This window comes from Chelmon rostratus, chromosome 11, assembly GCF_017976325.1.
Source record: "Chelmon rostratus isolate fCheRos1 chromosome 11, fCheRos1.pri, whole genome shotgun sequence".
NCBI classification, from domain to species: domain Eukaryota; kingdom Metazoa; phylum Chordata; class Actinopteri; order Chaetodontiformes; family Chaetodontidae; genus Chelmon; species Chelmon rostratus.
Window position 1 is genome coordinate 19,487,620 of NC_055668.1, and position 19,288 is coordinate 19,506,907.

Consider the following 19,288-nt stretch of genomic DNA (forward strand, 5'->3'; position numbering starts at 1 on the left):
GTATCTCTATGGGATGTGTGTTGGACTGCAATAAAAGCTATGCTTTGACTTTTATTGCCACCCCCTGGTAAACCTTTACCATGAAAAATATTCAGTAATACTTCCAAGCTCAGCAAAAATAAAGCAGCCTCACCAGGGTAGAATGTAGGCCGTTTTATTGCAGATCAGCAATAATAAAAAATACAGTTAGCTTTCAAGACAACAGTGAGCAGAAAAAGGAGAAAATTGCACTTTTTGAGACACAAAAATAACTACAATATTTTTGTACACACAGATTAATATATTCCTACTTACTATTCCTACTTACATTACATTACATTACACAGTGCCACTTAAAGTCTAAATAATTCACATGCTAAAAGGAACATTGAGATGACAAGACAGTATTCTACTAAAGAAGGGAGTTACACAACATTTTAATGACTACAAATTATTGCTGCGGTGTGTCATTAACAAATGAAAAGACAAATATAAAAGATATTTTTAAAACATTGTAAATGATTAGAAATTTGGCTCATTAGTTTGGCATTGTTCAAAGTGAGAATGTTCAGTCGGTGTTTAGTCATGAAGCAGTTATTTACATTTGGATCACACGCGCTCTCTCTCTCAAGCTTAATATCCACAGGGGAAACATTTTACTGTAAAACTTTCATGAGGGTTACAGTTAACTGAGACGCCTCACAGAAATGTTAGCTTTCACAAGAACTGTCAGTAATGTTGAAATGTCATTTAATGCTCTTTCCCTCAAGCATGTTTAGTCCAACTGAAAATGGTTGGGGATACAGGAAGTGCATATAATCATACAGCATTAGTAAAACTAATGCCAGGAGGTTCAAAACTACAAGCTTCCCTTGTTTTTCAGGTACATGCAGTACAATATCAAAGTGACTCAAGTATTGGAAATACACACAGCACAGAAAACATTTTGCTGCTAATATTGAGCAGCACCCCCTTTTGTACAAACCATTCTCGGTTCTTTCAAGGCTTAAACCAAATCCTCCTGTAATCCGCCTCCCCCCAAATCTACATCTCCCCCTCTTGATTAAACAGAATTTAGAGGGTGAGGTAAAACAAATGGGATTGTAGCTTTCACCGTACTGCTTCATCTGGCCAGGCAATTTCAGAAAAAGTAGCTAAACCTAATGTTGTGTGCACTCTGTGTAATTATGAAAACCATTCTTCAACACAGGATTTTTAAGTGGTTGAAATATTTAGTGGCCGGTAGTATTAGATATGTTCAAAACACAAAAACAAGGGCATTCATTATTTTAGCCACTCAAAAGGCTCATTCATTCAATTATGCTTATAACGTTTATGGGCTGCAGTGTCAAATTATGTTGGACATACTGTGTAGCCACTGAAAACCAAGGTCACTCCATTATTAAGACCTCTGGGAAATGGAGAAGTCACATTAGTGCTTGCAATTGCTCCTAAAATCCTGTTCCCTTAAAATCTGCTATAGTGGTCATAAAATTGTCACAGTAAGTGGAATAAGTCAATAATTCCAAAGAGAATGACTCGTCTGCAGTCGGCCAATGGATCAATTCCAATTTGAGTGCTTTTGCAAAGGCTCTTTCTTCAGTCCATGTTCCAGTGGCAGAGCTGAGAAATAAGCCTTTCCATTTTAGTGGGATTGATGATGGCAGTGCTCAAGCCAACATGCAGCTTTCAGTTCCATCTATGAGTTAGCTGCACATGAAAAAGTTTATAAAAGGAGAGTGGAGCTGGAGACGTATCAACATTGATACTGTGATCTGAGGTGTCAGTTGGGATTTGGGTTGTCACGATGGACATTGTGAGGACCTCTTTTTTTTTTTGTTGTTGTTGTTTTAAGAGACCACGCCACCCACCCATCGCTGGGTTTGACATTTTAGGAATAATGATGAGACAATCGATACTCCTCTTTTATCGATCAGCTCAAATGGAGCCAGAGTGGGGAGATGGTTGTCTTAGCTTTGCATAAAGACGGAGAGCAGGAAGAAACAGCTAGCCTGGCTCAGTCCCAAGGTAACAAAATCTGTCTACCAGGAACAGCTGAAGCTCACTAATTAACGCGTTCTTGGCTGGGAAAAGTGACTTCTTGGAGTCTTGTCCTGAGATATAATGTGTTAATTAGTGAGCTTTAGAGGTGCTGACAGGTGGACATTGTTACCTTTTGGACAGCTTCATATCTAGCATACAGATATGAGTGTGGTATTGACCTTTCCTTTTATCATCTAAAGACCACACCAACTGTAATACCAATATCATTACTATCACTACTCAGGTACAGGTAAATATATTGATTTTATCAACATCAACCAGCTCAGCTGAAGTTCGAACCGTTATTTGTATTAGTGGAAAGGTAGAGTTAGTTGGTTAAGCCTAGTATGGTCAAAGGTCGAGGTCACAAGGCTTAAAGGTTCATCCTCTCTCTGAAAGACTTCCTCAGCTTGCTCCTCGGTGCTGGAACAGGACCAGGGCCATGACTCGGTCTGAAGAAGCCATGTTCACCTGTGGATTCGCTGTCCTGGGTGTAGTGGCTCTGGTAGTCTGGCTGCTGGGGAGGGGGCTGAGGCTGACTTTGTGGTTGTACGTCGAGGACGCCCAGCGGGGCGTTTTTGCGGCTGTGGGCTCCGGCTCCTGCAGTGTTGTTCCGCTGGAGCTGCTGTATGATGGCAGAGAACTTGGCATCCAGAGATGGTCTGCCGGTTTTGGACCTTGCAGCCGGGCGTGAAGTGTAGGAGCCGGCGTTCTCCTTCTCCTGGTATGGTGGAGGAGGAGGAGGAGGAGGAGGATGAAGAGAAGCAGGGAGGGGGGGTCTGGCAGGACAGGTGGGAGGAGCATAAGGCTCCCTGTCAGGAGGAGGGGGTGGGGCACGGCGCTTCTTGGTGCTGATGGATGTGGAACTGGTGTTGGGGTTGGGGCTTGAACAAGGGGTGGAGGTTTTGCTCTGGGACAGAATGGTCTTCTGCACCACCATTGAATGGGACCCATCAAACAGAGAGGACCAATTAGCTGCTTCCTTCTCCTCTTCATGACCAATAAGAAAGCGGCCATCCGTCTCCTCTATCTTGTTGTGGATGATGTCTGTGATGCTCTCAAACTTGCCAGGTGAATTTATGCCTGAATGCAAACAAACAAGTCAAATAGATTAGAAATGTTAAATGTGTTTTTTTCATGTTTGATTTATTATTGAAATGAAGAGAATTATAATAAGATTTGACAAAGAACACATAAACACACATTCCAGTATTCTAATTTGCATGTGAAAAGGATTAATTTACATGAGTCACCACTGAAATTAAAACTATTATGTGTGGTTAATAGAATATATTCATTTCCTTGAGGTGTCCCATTTGTTTTGAGCTCTTGCATCATATTGTCTATAAATAGATGTATAGAAATACAAATCCTGCAAAAGAGTCGACATCAAACAGTCAGCGAATTATCACCCTCTGCTTAACTCACTTCAGCCACTCGTTCCAATTACTCTACTCACTGAGGTCATTGTAAACAGAGTCAGCCTGCTTGGTGAGGAAGAGTGATGGTTTCTGTGGTGACGCGACCTCGATCTTCATTAGCTGGTTGCAGCAGTGCAGCCACTGGCCTGGTTGTAAACAAGGAGAGGCGGGAGAGACACAGATAAAAGGTTACGGGATGCGTTCTGTCCTAGAGAAGTTTAGCTAAACAGTATGTGCAGCCACTGTTCTTGCACAAACAGAACGCTGTCTACTTGTTTCACCTTGTCTTTGTACAGTCTCAAACACAAGACCTTTTTAAGAAACATACATGGTCCTGCTCTGTACTGTATGTAACCCATCGTTTTTATGTACATACACTGCTTTCCGCTGTATGCTTACACAGAAATACACTCACTCTGATCAAAGAGGTGCTGGTGGAGGGCATCAAGCCAGTCCTCCAGCTCATCCCTGGTTTCTGTGGTGAAGGTGATGGTCTGGGATCCCTCTGGTGATGGGTTGATGATGGACAGACTCCTGGATTTCTGACCTCCTGACTCCTTCTCCATCACACGGATCCGGGTGTCCTGCAGAAGCAGCAAAAAATAACTTATCATAAGCTGAAGATGAGTTCCACTGTAAACAAATGACAGCTCTATGTGAGATATTGCGCTAAAAAGTACATCGCTGATATTGCAGAAAAAAAATAATTCAGCAAAATGCCAAAGATGCAAGTAGGCTCTCAGAGAGTAATGTGGCATTTTGTATTTTGGTTATTCTGCAAATGTTATGGAAAACTCTGAACTGAGATTAAAATCAATAATAATGAATGTGATATTTATATTGAATCCAAATTCCACTGACTGGACAGCACAATCAAAACAGATAATAATGCAGTGATAGCCTTCATTAATTTAACTAAGAAATACATTTACAGAGTACAGAAACACCAGAGCAATTTCTTCCAGGAATGTGTTTTTTTTATGTTCCCCCTGTAGTAAAAGTGCCAGTCATTTTTAATTAACGAGCTCAACAGAACAACTGAGCATGAAATGCAAATGTGAGTGTGGAATGTAAAGGTTTGGATGCTGTCTTACCTTGTTGATGGCTATGTTGAGAGTGGGCTGCACTTTAGCATCAATTTCTTCTGGGGTGAAGTAACAGGATAAAAAGCCAGCACTCAGCACGCAGTAAAGACTGCAGCAGCGGTACATCCCTTCCACACTTTTCTGAAAATGACAAGCATTACAAAAAACAGAGAGAGCTAAAGTATTTAACACAGAAACCAGCTATGGAGCTGATGCTGATAACAGCAGTCAACACACCTTCTGGCTCAGGTAGCCGGTCATCATGCTCTGCGTCATGCAGGAAGGCTGGGCCACCAACCGGCAGCAGAGGTTGCCATAAAGTGGAAGCCAAGATGACCACTCAGCTGTGGGGATGAAAAATATAACAGACATGTGAGTACAACCTTGATTCCAAAAAAGTTGGGACACTGCGCAAAACCTAAATAAAGACACAATCATTTGCAAACGAACTGTGTTTACAGACATCATTTTGTAGTAATCTCCTTTATCCAATCATGTGTTCACAAAGTGGTGAACCTCACTCCATCCTCGCCTGTGAACAACTGAGCCTTTCCAGGATGCCCCTTTCATACCCAATTATGATGCTATCACCTGTTACCAATCAACCTGTTTACCTGTGGAATGATCCAAACAGGTGTTTTTGGAGTGTTCCACAACTTTCCCAGTCTTTTGTTGCTCCTGTCCCAACTTTTTTGTGCTGCTGCATCAAATTCAAAATAAGCATATAGTTGCAAAAAACCATGAAGTGGGTGAGGTAAAACATTACATATGTTGTCTCTGTACTGTTTCAATCGAGAATATGCCAAAACTGCGTGCAAACTCCCACATACTGTTTTATTTATGTTTTGCACACCATCCCAACTTTTTTGGAATCAGGGTTGTACGTTAATCTTCATAAACTACTACATGTTTTATGTAAAGATGGAGGTACTCATTAAGAATCATTGTTATAAAGGCGTAGTGTTATACGTCAAACACACACAGAGAGAGCTTCCTGTCACATAAGCTCCTTGTCATGTGAGCGTTCAACAATAACAGTAATTTTAAAACCGTGGACATGAACTCTAATGTACCATGGTGCCGACTCATACCCAACGTTTACCCCCTGAAATTAGAGCTGGATAACAAAAAACCTGCCTGAACACCCACTTTCTTATCCATTTAATCACTCATGCAAAAGGAAGAAAAGTAATCCAAGCTGAACTTCAATCATAGGTTATTTTGTTTAATTTTAGCTTTCTTTTTTCGTAAAAAATATTGGATCATTAGCACAGCACTGAATCAAATGAGGAGATAAAAAGCGTAATCCCTCTCTATCCCCAGATATTAAATTTCTGTGCCTTTGCTTCTTACCGTCTTGGAGGACAATGAGGGAGTGAGACTGAAAGCTTCCTTCAGCCTCAGGCAGACACAGTGTTGTGTAGGCCAGCAGGCTGTACCTGGCTCCACTGGTGCAGGTAGACACACACAGAAACACATACACAGAATTTATGGGTTTTTCAAGTGAACAAGATACAAAGATCCATACTCAACTCTAACCCTAACAATAAAAAAATATTGAAGATATATCAATATACAAATAATAACTCTTTAACCCAATGTGTGTAGTATTTTGCTTTTTGTAAATTATGTCCTTGTTCAAAGGCCTAACTATCCCAGTGATCCCCCCCCCCCACTGAACAGGTGGTATGCATCACCTATACATCAGATCTCTAGATGCTCTAAATGCTGTTAAGTACGCTTTTCCTCTCAGTCACAAATAAAGCACAGGCAGGAACATTAAAGAATGTGCCATTATATTTTAATTATACAGCTCAACTGGTGCAAAATGTCCAAAGGATAAACATATCAGTAGTCATAACCCCAAATATTGCTCTAACCCATATTTCAATATTCACTTAGTGTGATTTATTTACAAAGCTGCTATGTGAGCCTAAAGCTACTCCCTTTGTTCCAGTAACAAGCCATAATCGAGTTACTTTCCAACTACAAAAACCTTAAACAGAGAGCCAAGAGTCTGTAAAGGGTTTTATGGGATAACACAATACATACGCGGGTACGGGGTTGTACTGCAGAAAGGTGTCAGGGTCTGGAGAGTCCACCAGAGGGCAGAGCTTCTTCCCAGCAGTCTTTCCAAAGGAGTTACGGAGCTTCTTGGCCAGTTTCTTTGGCGTGTTTACCAACGTGAGCTCTTCCTCCAGGGCACAGCTCCACAGCTCCACCTTCAGCTCAAACTGAGGAACTGCTTCTTTACTATAAGAAAGAACGGATATATTTCAGTAGAGCATAAACATTTAATTTGAATAATGGCTTTTATTTCACAGGAATTATGATCAGTAAAATCCCTATAATCAGATGTGTCTTGAAATTCAAATATATATTCAGCTCTTCATATTATTAACTAAAGAACATATTTCCAGCAACATATTCTTAATATAAATCCACAAGATTTTTTCAACTGCTGTACAGCACCAAAAGGGGCTTCCCAAAAGTAAGTGCAGCTGTTCTAAGTGTCTGACATTGCATAACAGACATGTACAATAAATACTCACAAGATGGTGACTCCCTCAAAGCAGATGTCAGTGACTAATCTGTCCACCACCACCATCTGTGTGTCAAACACCTCTGAGCCAATCTGCATCAGGCAGAACACCGCCACGCGACGAGAGCCTAAGAAACACAGGGGATGTAGAGTATGTGTTAGTCCACAAAATAACATGAGGTAGACAGAAGGCATTAGCCACGCAAGGACAAACTTACTCCCCCTGTTGTTAAAGTGGTCTGAATCTCTCCACATCAAAGGAATGCGCAGCCCTACATCAGCAAGGAGAACAGTTCATTAACAGAGCTCTTAACAACACTATTAAGAGTTCATACCTAAAACGCACTGTATCCATTTTCTGACAGCAAATTACCATAAAATTATTAAAATATGAGTTCATTTTGTGCTACATACAGCATATATTGTTTAAGAGTGCTGAAAGATTTTGGGGGGATAATCTTACCGGACATTGCAATTGTCCCATTACAGGGCACACGGTCATCTGAAACTGATTCTGAAAGTCTGAAATAAAATTTAGAATTTAACATTACAATTGCTCACAATCTGAGTATCAACACACAAAGACTTCACTGCAACAAAACAGCACTTCAAATTTATAACCCTCAGCCCTGTGTTAAGTCATTACATCATTTCTTCACTTGTCTCCCCCCAAACTTAATTACCTCACTGAAGTCAAGATATATTGTATATTACAGTTTGATCTACAACTATATATTTTGATCATGTGTGCTGAAACTAAACTTGGGATTGCAACTGTGCAACTTTAAAACTATCTTCTGCATTTAAGACTACAGTAAGTCTCCAATTTCTTACCTCCCGACTGCTCCCATCATGTCCTGCTGCTCTTTCTTCTTCTGCAGCTGTGTGAGATAAGCCTTTATCCTGGCGTTGCAGGTCAGCAGGTTCTTGGAGGCGTTAAGAACCTGTTCCCTCTTACTGCAGGCGAGCAGCAGCTTGTAGGCACCCTCCCGCATTCGCATCTCAAACTCAAGCTTTTCTTGTATGTTAGTGTTCTTGTTGGACAGAACATACAAGGGAGAAAGTTCAAAATGACCAAATGAATCCATGTCAGAACACAGACCGGCTGCTTCCAGTGATGTGTTAAATTGTGTTAGTAGACAAACAACCAAGTGCAACCATGTTGACTCTGCCATAGTGAATGCTGTTTTTGTCAAGAAAAAAAAAACTTCCTGTGTTTAGGGCATTACCGCACTTTGGTAATGTAGAGTCAACAAGTAATGCACATAAATTTCATACACACAAACAAGAACACTTTTAAGATGACCTACAACCTCCTCCTGCATCTACAGTGCACTTAACCTTGTGTGCCTCTGAATCTGAGTTGGATTGATTTGCAGCACAAAATAAAAATGCACCGTCTTTCTGGCACAAACAGAGCTAAAGCTTTCAGAGTTGCTTGCGAATGACAGACATAATTGCAAGGCTCTCAGGAAATGCGATCTTGTAGCGCCACTGATAGCCGCCACAATTAATTTAACAATGATCCATTGGTAATAAAAATGTCAGACTTGTGGTGGTGCAGCCAACTCCTTTTCAGCCAAGAGCAACTTTTTGTGGCAGAATGTGAAATAGTGTGAAATAATGACCAACATACTGAATAATCTAGATGGGATGAAAATAATAGTGAGTACATGACATTAGACCGTGCACGGTTTGGATGGTAAGATACAGTGGTGATATGTTTGGGTGGCATATTGCAAGGAATGAGAGAACAGTGGCAGGAAAAATGGATCAGGGTGGTTCTTCTAGCTAACATATCTGTGGACTAAATGGAGTATAAAGCTGCACAGATTAATCGATTAGTTGTCAACTATTAAATTAAAATCAGTGTTTTCTTTTTTAAAAAAGGTCCAAATTCTCTGATTCAGACCAAGCCATCTTGAGCTTTGGGAAACACTGATTGGCATTTTTCTGACAATTTCTAGACCAAACAACTAATCGATTAATCAGCAAAATAACCGTTAGTTGCAGCCGTAATGAAGTATGATGATGTCTGATATAATTTGGTCTGAAAACATCTCATATTAAATTCAAAACACCTCCTTTTCAATTTAATATGGCAATTTGGTGTTGGTGGTTTAGAAATGATCAAGTTCAGAGATGCAGGCACACTTGTTTTGAGGATACAAACATCATCATTCTCCATATTACAAACTAAAAATATGCACCTGCAGCTTCTTAGAAATCTGCCGTATGTACAACAAATTCATGTCCTCTACAATCTGCAGAGTGTCGTTGAGAAGACTGGGGCATCTTTTCATGCTTTTGGCCTGAAATGACATTAGTTTGAGCGGTGTTAGGGCAAAGAGAAAAGCGTTACTCTGAACATGCTCAGCGACAGCGGCTCTGCTTTCAGGGAACTGGAGAACGTTGAAAGGGAGGATTCCCGTTTTTGGAAAACTGGCCCGACCAGCTAACTAACGTTAGCCTTGTCCGAGAGAAGCGAAAGCCGAGACGAATGTTTGAGACAGACGCTAAAAAATTAAAGTAATTGACCCAGAGCTATTCGAACAAAGCCAAACAAATATCGAAGCTGGATAGTGTTTAGCTAAAAAGAACCGTTTGTTAGCTTGTTAGTATCGTTGCACTTTGGACTCCCTTTAGCCACAACCGAATTGTCATTATGATTGAGTGTGCTGACGGCAAAACACACGAGCCCGCTGTGTATTTCTTTGTCCATACCTCTGTTTGCAGGAATATGGCACTTTGTCGTATTTTCTTCCGTTTAATCTCCATAGCCACCGCGGAACTGGCCGACAGCACGGACCTGGAGCTACCGGTGGAAGTTTGAATGTGCCGCGGGTCGTCCATATTGTTTGTCCATTCGCTAGCAGCAGCACGAGCAGTACGTTCCTCCTCTTTGCATTAACGCCCCTCCAACGGACGGGTAGGTTCGATTTGTAACGTCGTCTGCCGAAGTAACGACCCTGTCGAGTAAATGCACCAGTAATTGTATACAAAAGCTCAACGCACAACTTTTTGGGAAAGCTAAATATGTAATACAAATAGCGAATCAGATTACATTTTATCAATGGTGTTTGAAACACAAAATCTTTAATTAAAATCACCTTGATATGTATCAAGAACGCAACCAAACTTGAAACAGACTAAAAAATATGAATGCAAACGTGCGGACATAGCCTACAATTGCTAAATCACAAATGTTAATCCCAATCAACTATACAACTACACAGGGTCAAATGTACAGTTCGAAAATAAATAGCAATCATAGACTCCGCCTTGCCAGCCGGTACTTACGAAGAAATAAAACGAGCGTCAGAGAGGGCGCGTCATTGTGTCATTGTGGCAGAGCAACTCCGGGACTGCACTGTGTTCGATTTGAATTTTTTTGAATGGTAAAAAATATACTATATAACATGAGGCCAATGTTTTAGGCTATTATTTTAATGGGAATGTACATTTAAAACAAACCATTTTAAATATGTATAGACTTTTAATTTATTTATTTGATTAATCGATGGCATATCGTTTAATCCTCACTTTTTGTAGCATTTTCACTAAGCTAGCCCGATCACCTGTAAACGCAAACAAAACATTTTAATTTACTTTGATAATATATTGCCATTAAGCTGTTTAAAGCTTTAAAATTGGGTGTAATTTAAAAAGTGGTGTACATTTGAGCAATTGCTCTTACGGTCTCGTATTGCAACGTTCTCATTTAACTTGACTGTTCCTTTAGTTGTTTTGTTCCAGGGAATCCTCATTCATTGGAGCTGCGCATCACGCAGCAAGCACTGCTTTCATTTTCAGCATCTAATACACTATTGCCAGCTGCGCAGCCCAGCTGATGGCACAGTAACATCAGACCCTGAAACGTATCCAGTGAGTCCAGGAAACCCGCCCACCCGGTTCTGGGTGACATGGACTTCTGGTCGAGTTGGAAGCATCCATGGCTGGAAGTGTAGACGCTGGCGCTCCTGAGGATGAACTGTGTCAAGCTAGCCAGAGACAAAACTGGGAAATTCCGGAAATTACGATATCTGCTTTCAAATTAAAATGTTGGTTTTTGAAAATGAGCTGATGCATTTGTAATCCTCTTATCCGGTGTGTGCTCAGTGATGTCAGCTACTCTGCCATCTGTAGACCTTTTTGTTTGTTTGTTTGTTTTTTGCACTTCCCCCCACTCTTACAGAAGCTCTTCAGAACACACGGGGGGCTTTTGCCTAGCAGTAGTGGATTTGGATGTCTGGATGTTTGTAATCAGAGAGGAACAGAGGTTATTGCACATAATAACTATATATTCAAATTGTACAGTCTAACAGCGGTGCGAATGAATAACCTGCGGTAGCACTGAGGGTGTCTCAGTCTCAGTTTATCGTTGAGTTGTTGAAAACCATTTGACTACATGTTTATCTTCAGCTTTGTAGCCTACATCAGTGGAAATCCATGCCTTGACCTTGCTGTTTTTCTGATTTCCTATTAAGAAATCAAGCATATCAAAGAAGTTATAAAACACAATTCTAATTTTATTTTGACAAAGACATTGTGGGTGACAACAATGTATTTTTACTAAAGCTATAATAACATTTTTTTTCTCCTCAGCAACACCTCTGAATGACTTCTGTTTAGACTGAGACAAAAGTCTTCATTATAATTTAATTTTGAAAAAAAAGAATAATTTGCTATAACTGTCTTATCATTCCCTTATTCTTTACGAACATTAGTACAAAGTTTTGTAATTATTTCCAAATGTATTGTTTCATTATTAATATGGTATAATGTAAGGGCAAGGGGCAGCTAAGCTCAGTGCTTTTTCTTTTTTTTTTTTTATAAATTTACAGTTAAGATGAAAAGGGACTATACAAAAAACAAAATAAACAAGATAGAAAAATAGAAAAAATAGAATTGAATAGAAAAACTGTTTTTTAATGTTATTTGTCCTGACTATCGTGTCACTGTTTTCCCAGGTGCTCATCTCGTCCCACATATTTAAAGACGTTGAACTACATTTTTCCTGAAGCTGTGGTCACGTGATTAATTGTGCATACGGTTGCCTAGGTACACACGCGGCTTAGGGCCATACCACTCACTCACAAATCTCTGCACCTGGTTCGCTCTGACTTTATTATGAACGTTAGAACCGGAAGCCGTGGTCTACGTCTGCGCCGCTTTGACGCTTCTTCCAGAATGTTGGTCCGCTCGCCGCTAGCAGGGAGCAGCGTTATTGCTGAGCAACGGAGGGAGAGAAGGCCGACGCGCAGAGCCAGACTGAACTGCAGCAACGGCAGGGCTGGGCTTTGCACATACACACACCTTCAACAGCAGGACACACCAGAAAGGAAAGGGGTACGTGAAGAGTATATTTCACTTTTATTCAGCGAACAGTTGAATAAACCGGCTAGCTAACATAGGCTTTTTTTTGCTAGGTAGTCGACCGTTAGACGCACGTGAAGTTTGCGGAGGAGAAAAAAATGGAAAGAGTCGGTTTTCTGCTTTTCTGCTGCCCATCTATTGATGTCAGTGTTGGTTTTCGGTGTTGATATAAAATTGGTGGCACCGCACATTTTTGGAGCGTCTCTTGTTAAAACCATAAAGCGTGGATTCAAAATTGATGAAGAATCACAGTAACGTTACATACTCTGTTATGCTTATAACGGCTAAACTAACTGGTCTGACCCTCTGTTGGCTAACTGTACGGCTACTGTTGTCGGCAGCAGCAGCAGCATGACCAGCCTGTCCTGCTCCGCCTTTGTAAAGCGACACAGCCTCGCCACTTTGCTGCCTCTGAAAAACACCGGCCACATTCGCCCTCTATGCTGCTACTACTTGCGTTTGGCCTGCTTTATTCTATTAGTTGCATCCTTCTATAACCGCACGGAGGCTATCGAGACAGGATGCACATCAATGAAGGTCGGTCACAATGGACGCTTTGTGTTTATCTCATTGGAAACGTACTCATCTCGCGCTCCCCTTTCATTCTGCTTTTATTGTCTGAAGGGTAAATTATACGAGTAGGAATAGTACTGTGTAATGTGGCTGCAGAGTGTTTCCCGATGTCGGATCCCCTCCTCTTCTGTGTGGGGGCTTTGTTTTCGTGGGGCAGATGTAGCTGGCCTACATGCATCCGCTCTCTTTGTGTTGAGTTTGATTTTTGCTGTCATCATCACATAAGATGCAAAACTCTTGAAAATGGCAAAATATGTGCTATACCTGCAGTACAATGTATATATGTCTGATATGGCTCATCATGCACCGACTAAGATGCATAGTTTGCGTGCCCCTTACAAACAGATCTATGCAAAATTATTATTGTTTATCAGGTAACAGACTGTTTTGAATAAATTATGAATTTAATGTAAATGCTGGAAGCAGATGCAATACAAATACCAAAGTTACACAACTGTTCAAAACATTTGAAACCGACCTATATTCATAGCAGCATCCCTATTGTATTTGTTGATCTTGATAACTTCCCTTAGTTGCGTCTGATGGCATCAAAGGTATCAGTGAAGACCACCTGCAATCCAGGTCGGGGTTTATAACACAGTTGGCTGTCCACATACTGGCCTGATGTGTTCTTTGAAAGCTGGAGAGCTATAGGCTGCACATCAGCGAGTCCTGTTAGTCTCCTCCTCCTCCCTCATCTGTAATAATTCAAATTTTTTGGGTTTGAGCCATAGAATGCGCAGATAATACCATCCAGTCCAGCTTTGCTCCTTTCTTTTCCCTCTTTCACTCTGCCTTTTTCCGCCTCTTTCCTGTCCTCTCCGCAAATGTGGCTGCCAGCAGGCTGGTTGGCTCTACAAGCGGTTGCATTTTTAAAAACTGTGTCAGTGTCACAGGGCGGAGGGGAAGCAGCAGCAATGTCCTACCTAGACTGCAGCCCAGCCTGCCTCCATATGTGTCCACTTACACAGTTACAGTGCAGAACACAGGCAGTCATGTGAATAAATAGAAATAGGGCACTGTGTTTTTTTATTTGTTGAAGTTTTTCTTGTGTTGTACCGGGTTTCTTCTGAAAAACTGGAAACCTCAACAGCATATCAATTCCTATGATCACCAAGCTGCCCGTGCTGATTGGTAAATTTGGTAACACTCTGGTAGCACTTCTGTAAGTTGGCTATTAACAGTAAACAGACAAAATATATTGAAATCCTGCTTTTTCATCCTCTGCAACTTGCTGTCTCATGTGTCCTGAATTGCTTGGTCTCTCACATTCAGTATCATAATTCTTATGATGACCTTGCTGCCAGTGAGCAATGTGTGCATGTATTGTAAGGTTTCCTTCAATAATATTAACCTATTTTTTGTTCTGGTTGGGACTGAGGTCTTTGTTGTTCAGCCTGCCAACAGCCATTGTGTATAGTAGGAAGTTTAGGAAGTGAGTTCATTTTACTTCAGTGGTCTGGTCTTCAGTGTTACTTGTGACTGAAAACAACATATCCTGGAACTTCATATTCTAATCTATTCCACTCCATTCAAGATGTTTTTAAAGTGTTTTTGTACCGGGGTGTCTGTGTCTAAAAATAGCAGTGAAACGCAGTTGTGTGATCTGCCAGAGTATAACGTTGAAAGGGCTGTGAGAGTCAGATAGCTTTGCCTGGTGAATCTCCAACTTGTGTGTGGAGTCACAAAGAGAAACATGGGAGGTGAATAGAAAAGTCTGTGGTAGGAAATTCTGTAGAGACAGCATAGCAGAGCAGAAAACAAGAAAAAAGCTTGGCACAATTATTTATATACATAATCATCAGCCTCTCCCTTGTTATGGAACAGCAAGGGTGTGTCTGGTTTTATTTCTTTTTTCTGCATTTAACTTCTCAAAATGAAAAATAAAACAGAGTGACCTTCACATCTGTTTTGGGGTGTAACACACTCCCCTCTGAATATCCGGTATTTTTTGCTTCTTTCCACTGCAGATATTGATCTTGTATTTGGGCAGTTTCCATTCCCATCTCTTCCTATGCCAGGCTCCCCCGATTGTCCTGTTATGCTAACGTTGATGTTTTTTTCCCTCCTAAGTGCCAGTGTGGATTTCAGTGTGAGAGAGTTCACTATTTTTGTCTGCGGCTGAGGCTATTGCTGTGGGCTGCATAAACATTGGTGCCATAATCAACGTGGCAGGGTTGGTCAAATACTAATGTTCCTGTTAAAGGGCCACCGGTCAGTCATTATCTACTCAACAGGGGCCACACGGGGCCACAAGAGCACTCCCTAGAGCAAACCTGTACTTGGCACACATATATTTATGCTATGGCTTCTGTAGGTGCATAGTACAATGATTTACTCATATGTCTTATTCAAGAATGTTTCAGAGGCTAAAGATATTAACCCAGTTCAAATACCTTTCTGTCTAATATATCATACAAAGTATGATTGACCACACCTAAGTTGAAGATGTTATAAGAGAACTATTAGCGAAAATTATTACAAGAAAAAGAAACATAACGACATGTTTCTAAAAGTGAATTGTGTTTCATTAAGTGTTCTCTTATTAACAACTGACTGGATATATGACTGGATATATTCTTACGTACCATATGCATGTAGTATATTACTTCTTACATGATGTTTTTTTTATATATTAAGAGTGATGGATAAAATTGCTAAATTTCCTTTTTTTCTTTTCTGCACGGCTGTGAACTAGTAAAAGGCTGCCACTAACAGTTATTTTCATTTTTGATTATTTTCTCAGTTAAGTGCCTGTTCTATAAAATCCCAGAAATTAGTGAAAAATGCCCATCACAATATCCTTAAGGCAAAAGTGACATCTTCAGATTGCTGTCAGTCCAAACCCATCCTGTTAGCAATGATATTGAGCAGAGAAAAAGTAGCTCTTAACTGAGAATTGGAATTTTTGTTTTTGCTACAAAAATTACTCCAACAGTTAATTGATTATCAAGATAGTTTAACCAATTGTTTCAGCACCAATGTGAAATAGTTTATTGCTCATTTTGATGGTTAATTGAAGTTTGCATATTAGTCTTCATCATATTTTCTACTGCTCCCATGACCCATTGAGAAATCTGCCCCCAGAAATAAGAGTATCTCAGTATTTTTTCTGAAAAATGTGCAGTACACACGCTTTGGAGAATTAGTCACATGCACTGAAAAAGACTATGCTGCAGGGTATGTGCTTCATCATTTCTCTTGGAATTATTAATAATCTATTTTTTATTATCTCCGTATCAGTACGGGAGCTTGTTCAGAGTGTTGGACCCCCCCTCCATAGACTCCAGGAGAATAATAACTTTCTCAGATAGTCTTCATAGGGCAGGTTATGTTTTGCCCTATAATCCTGTACAGTTCTAACATCCGTGAAGTGCAAATGTCCATATGTAGGTCTGTAGGTCATGTGGAACACAGGGGTCACTGAACATGTGGTGGGTTTCTGTCTTAAGGCTATGGGTGTGCTGGCTTGTGTATGATAATAACAATGAGCAGGCTGCATAGATGCTGGCTAAATGGAGGTGTTTGCTTGTTTGTTCCTCTTGCCAACTGCTCATGTGATGAGTGTGACCGCTTTTCTGCACCATATGGTCTTTTCTGCTGCATGGGACAGTTTTATTCACCCACATGCTGCATGCACAAGCCGCATTAACACACATGAGGTTATACTTACACATGGATGCTCAAGTTTCTGCAGATTTGAGGTGCTGCACTGACACCATAATGATTTATTATCTCCTTGCATGGTGCTGTTATCCTGTCATAAGAGATTAATGTTGGTTTATGGTGGTTATCTAGCTGCATAAAGTCTAAACTATTCAAAGTGTATCATTTATTAGCATAAATTATGTTTTCTTTGTTACATTTTTGGCGTTTTAATTCAAAACTGTAGTTTATTTAAATTCAAAATAAGTACACTTTTTTTACACTCTTCACATCCAGATTTACAAAAGCATAGTAAGGAAAGTATGACTCACTTGAGTCAAATGTTAAGATGTCTTTCTTCTCTTATTCTTATGCATATGACCATGTTGTTATTGTTGTATATGTACATGTCAGTAAACAGGAGAAAAAATGGTGAATGATGCAGTTGATCACTTTGTTTGTATGTGTCAAAATGTTGACACAAAGAATGTTTAGACAAGGTACTTTGATGGCGAAGTCAAAGGAGGTCCCTTAAACTGACTATGGTGTTTTGCCCTATGTCTACTATTTACAAGGAGAGGTAAAGTAGGCCAACTAGATTCAAATGTCAAATGGAATCAAACATTTTAAGACTGATATCCCTGGAGCAGCCATAGCATGCTCCTTTGCGCATCCTTAATTTAAGACCAAGAACATCTCATATATACTGCATTATTTAGCTGATATCAAACAAAACCTTTGTGACTGACATACTTCTGTAGAGCTACTGGGTATTTACTGGTCATGCAAAGTGCTGGAGTTCAGTGTTGTCATATGCTTGTTGTCACACATTTTATTCATACAGTAGATTACATGCAAGTGTGATATGCAAGTATCATTACAGTAGAGTATCAGAGTATGTTAGTGAAATACAATAATCTGTGAAACCGCAGTGCTCACAGGTGGTAAGATTTTAAAATGATTAAGTTCATCACCCAAAGAGCAACACTGTGATTCAGCTTGTTTTAAGTGTCTGGTGTATCCTTATCTACATCATAGAAAAAGCCCAATCTCTCCTTCAGCCTGAAGTTCAGAGAGGAACAATAGACTGTATACCTTCTCTTCTATATCCTTTCATGTCTGTTGAACTACAGTGGACTCAGCCATTGGGGACAAGAAAAACCTTTTGTCTGTGTGTTTGTTTGTCTGTCTGACCAGAGGTTGTTTGGCTGTCTCATCTTGAATCTGTTAGTTTGTTCTTTACACCCCTCAGGGTCTGGAGGCTGTGCTTCTCCAAAACATCCCTGGGGTTGCAAGACAGATTCTGTCTCCCTTGTCTATTACGTATTGACTTACTGACCTTACCTCAGCATTTTCAATGGAATAGGCAGCTGCATTTCTATTTGTCTTGTCTTTCAGTGTATTTATACCTCCAAGGTGCTTGCTAGCACCCCATACCCCCTTTGCTCTTTTTTCCAGTTTTGGAAAGCTACAATATTGATTACAATTTTTATACCAGAACATGAATTTCTCGCCTTACACAAATTTTATTCTAAAAGAGTCATGTTTTTTTTTTAGCAACATCTTTGGTACTAAACCACCTTTGCTGTGGTGTTTTTACACTGCACATTCAAGAAAAAGCTTTGCAATGAGTCAGAGTGCCATGTATCATGATATTCTCCTCAGGTTTTGTTGTTGGTAGAATTTAATTTAATACATAGTACATACTGCTCTTTATTTTGTCTGTTCAGCCAAGGGGGCTATCACTGCTCAACTACTGAGTGCTATTTATATATCAGAACAATCAGTGTTTGCTGCTGTAAACATTAAATGCATCACCTCCTTTCTGCCAGTTGATACCTCCTGGGAAAGGCCAACCAGACATGAACGTTCAGAGCAACAAATGCCTAAAAGCTTTTCAATTGAATCACTATTATCAGTGAGTAGCAAAATATGACAAATGGCAACATCTTTCTGTCATTACTACTTCCCTTAGACACACTGCACATAGGGTGTGACCTAGCCAGACATGGTTTTTACTTAATGAGTTTTGTAGAGCTAACATCCACTGTAGCTGCTTGTAAATTTTAATGCTGCTGCACCAAGATTAAGCTATATTTTTACAATGTAGGCAGACAGCCACACCCTTACTAGGGCTAAGTTTGGCTCTCATCATGAGACCATGTGGAAATGTGTGTGACGAGAGTATGAGTTGCCTCTCTGTGCCTGCTTTCCTGTCTCTTTCTTTCCTACTGTCTTTCCCGCTTTGGTTTGTTTAGCATGTGTTTGCGCAAATCTGTGTGTTGAGGCTACACACAGCAGCTGTCAGTGCGCATGATGTGGTTTGAGTCAGCTATCACAGTCACGGCGGTGATGTGACGGTCAGCGAGGGTTAGATAGAAAAAGCAGATGAACAGTGCTCATGGTTACCCAGCTGTTGCATCATCCTGGGATACATGCTGGAGCCAGATGCTATGTGGAGAGCAGCAGCCACGTGTTGCAGTAAAGACACAAATAAGGCGATGACAGTTAATAAACTGGCAATCATTGACATAACTTCCTGTCCTCTTTCAGTCTGTGATTGGCTGGTTCGGAGTGGAGGGAAGAGATTTGAATTGTTGAAAAGACAGAAGACTGCTTATATA

At 40.4% G+C, this 19,288-nt stretch overlaps 2 protein-coding genes across 5 annotated transcripts in view; one reads left to right on the forward strand and one right to left on the reverse strand.

Moving 5' to 3' along the window:
* Window positions 1-165: 165 nt before the first annotated feature.
* rtkn2a (rhotekin 2a) lies at window positions 166-9,923 on the reverse strand. Its single transcript, XM_041947632.1, has 12 exons — window positions 9,795-9,923; window positions 7,905-8,104; window positions 7,534-7,592; window positions 7,289-7,342; window positions 7,081-7,198; window positions 6,581-6,781; window positions 5,882-5,976; window positions 4,766-4,872; window positions 4,538-4,669; window positions 3,859-4,027; window positions 3,482-3,589; window positions 166-3,105 (listed from the first exon to the last, which is right to left on the reverse strand). The coding sequence occupies exons 1-12, from the start codon at window positions 9,921-9,923 to the stop codon at window positions 2,396-2,398; spliced, it is 2,082 nt and encodes a 693-aa protein (XP_041803566.1). The 3' UTR covers window positions 166-2,395.
* Window positions 9,924-12,313: 2,390 nt separating this feature from the next.
* Window positions 12,314-19,288, forward strand: part of cep170aa (centrosomal protein 170Aa) — a 42,381-nt gene continuing 35,406 nt past the window's right edge. For all 4 annotated transcript variants that reach the window (XM_041947088.1, XM_041947090.1, XM_041947089.1 and 1 more), the window contains exon 1: window positions 12,314-12,419. The gene's annotated coding sequence lies outside the window, so the exon portion shown is untranslated. The remainder of the gene's footprint in view (window positions 12,420-19,288) is intronic.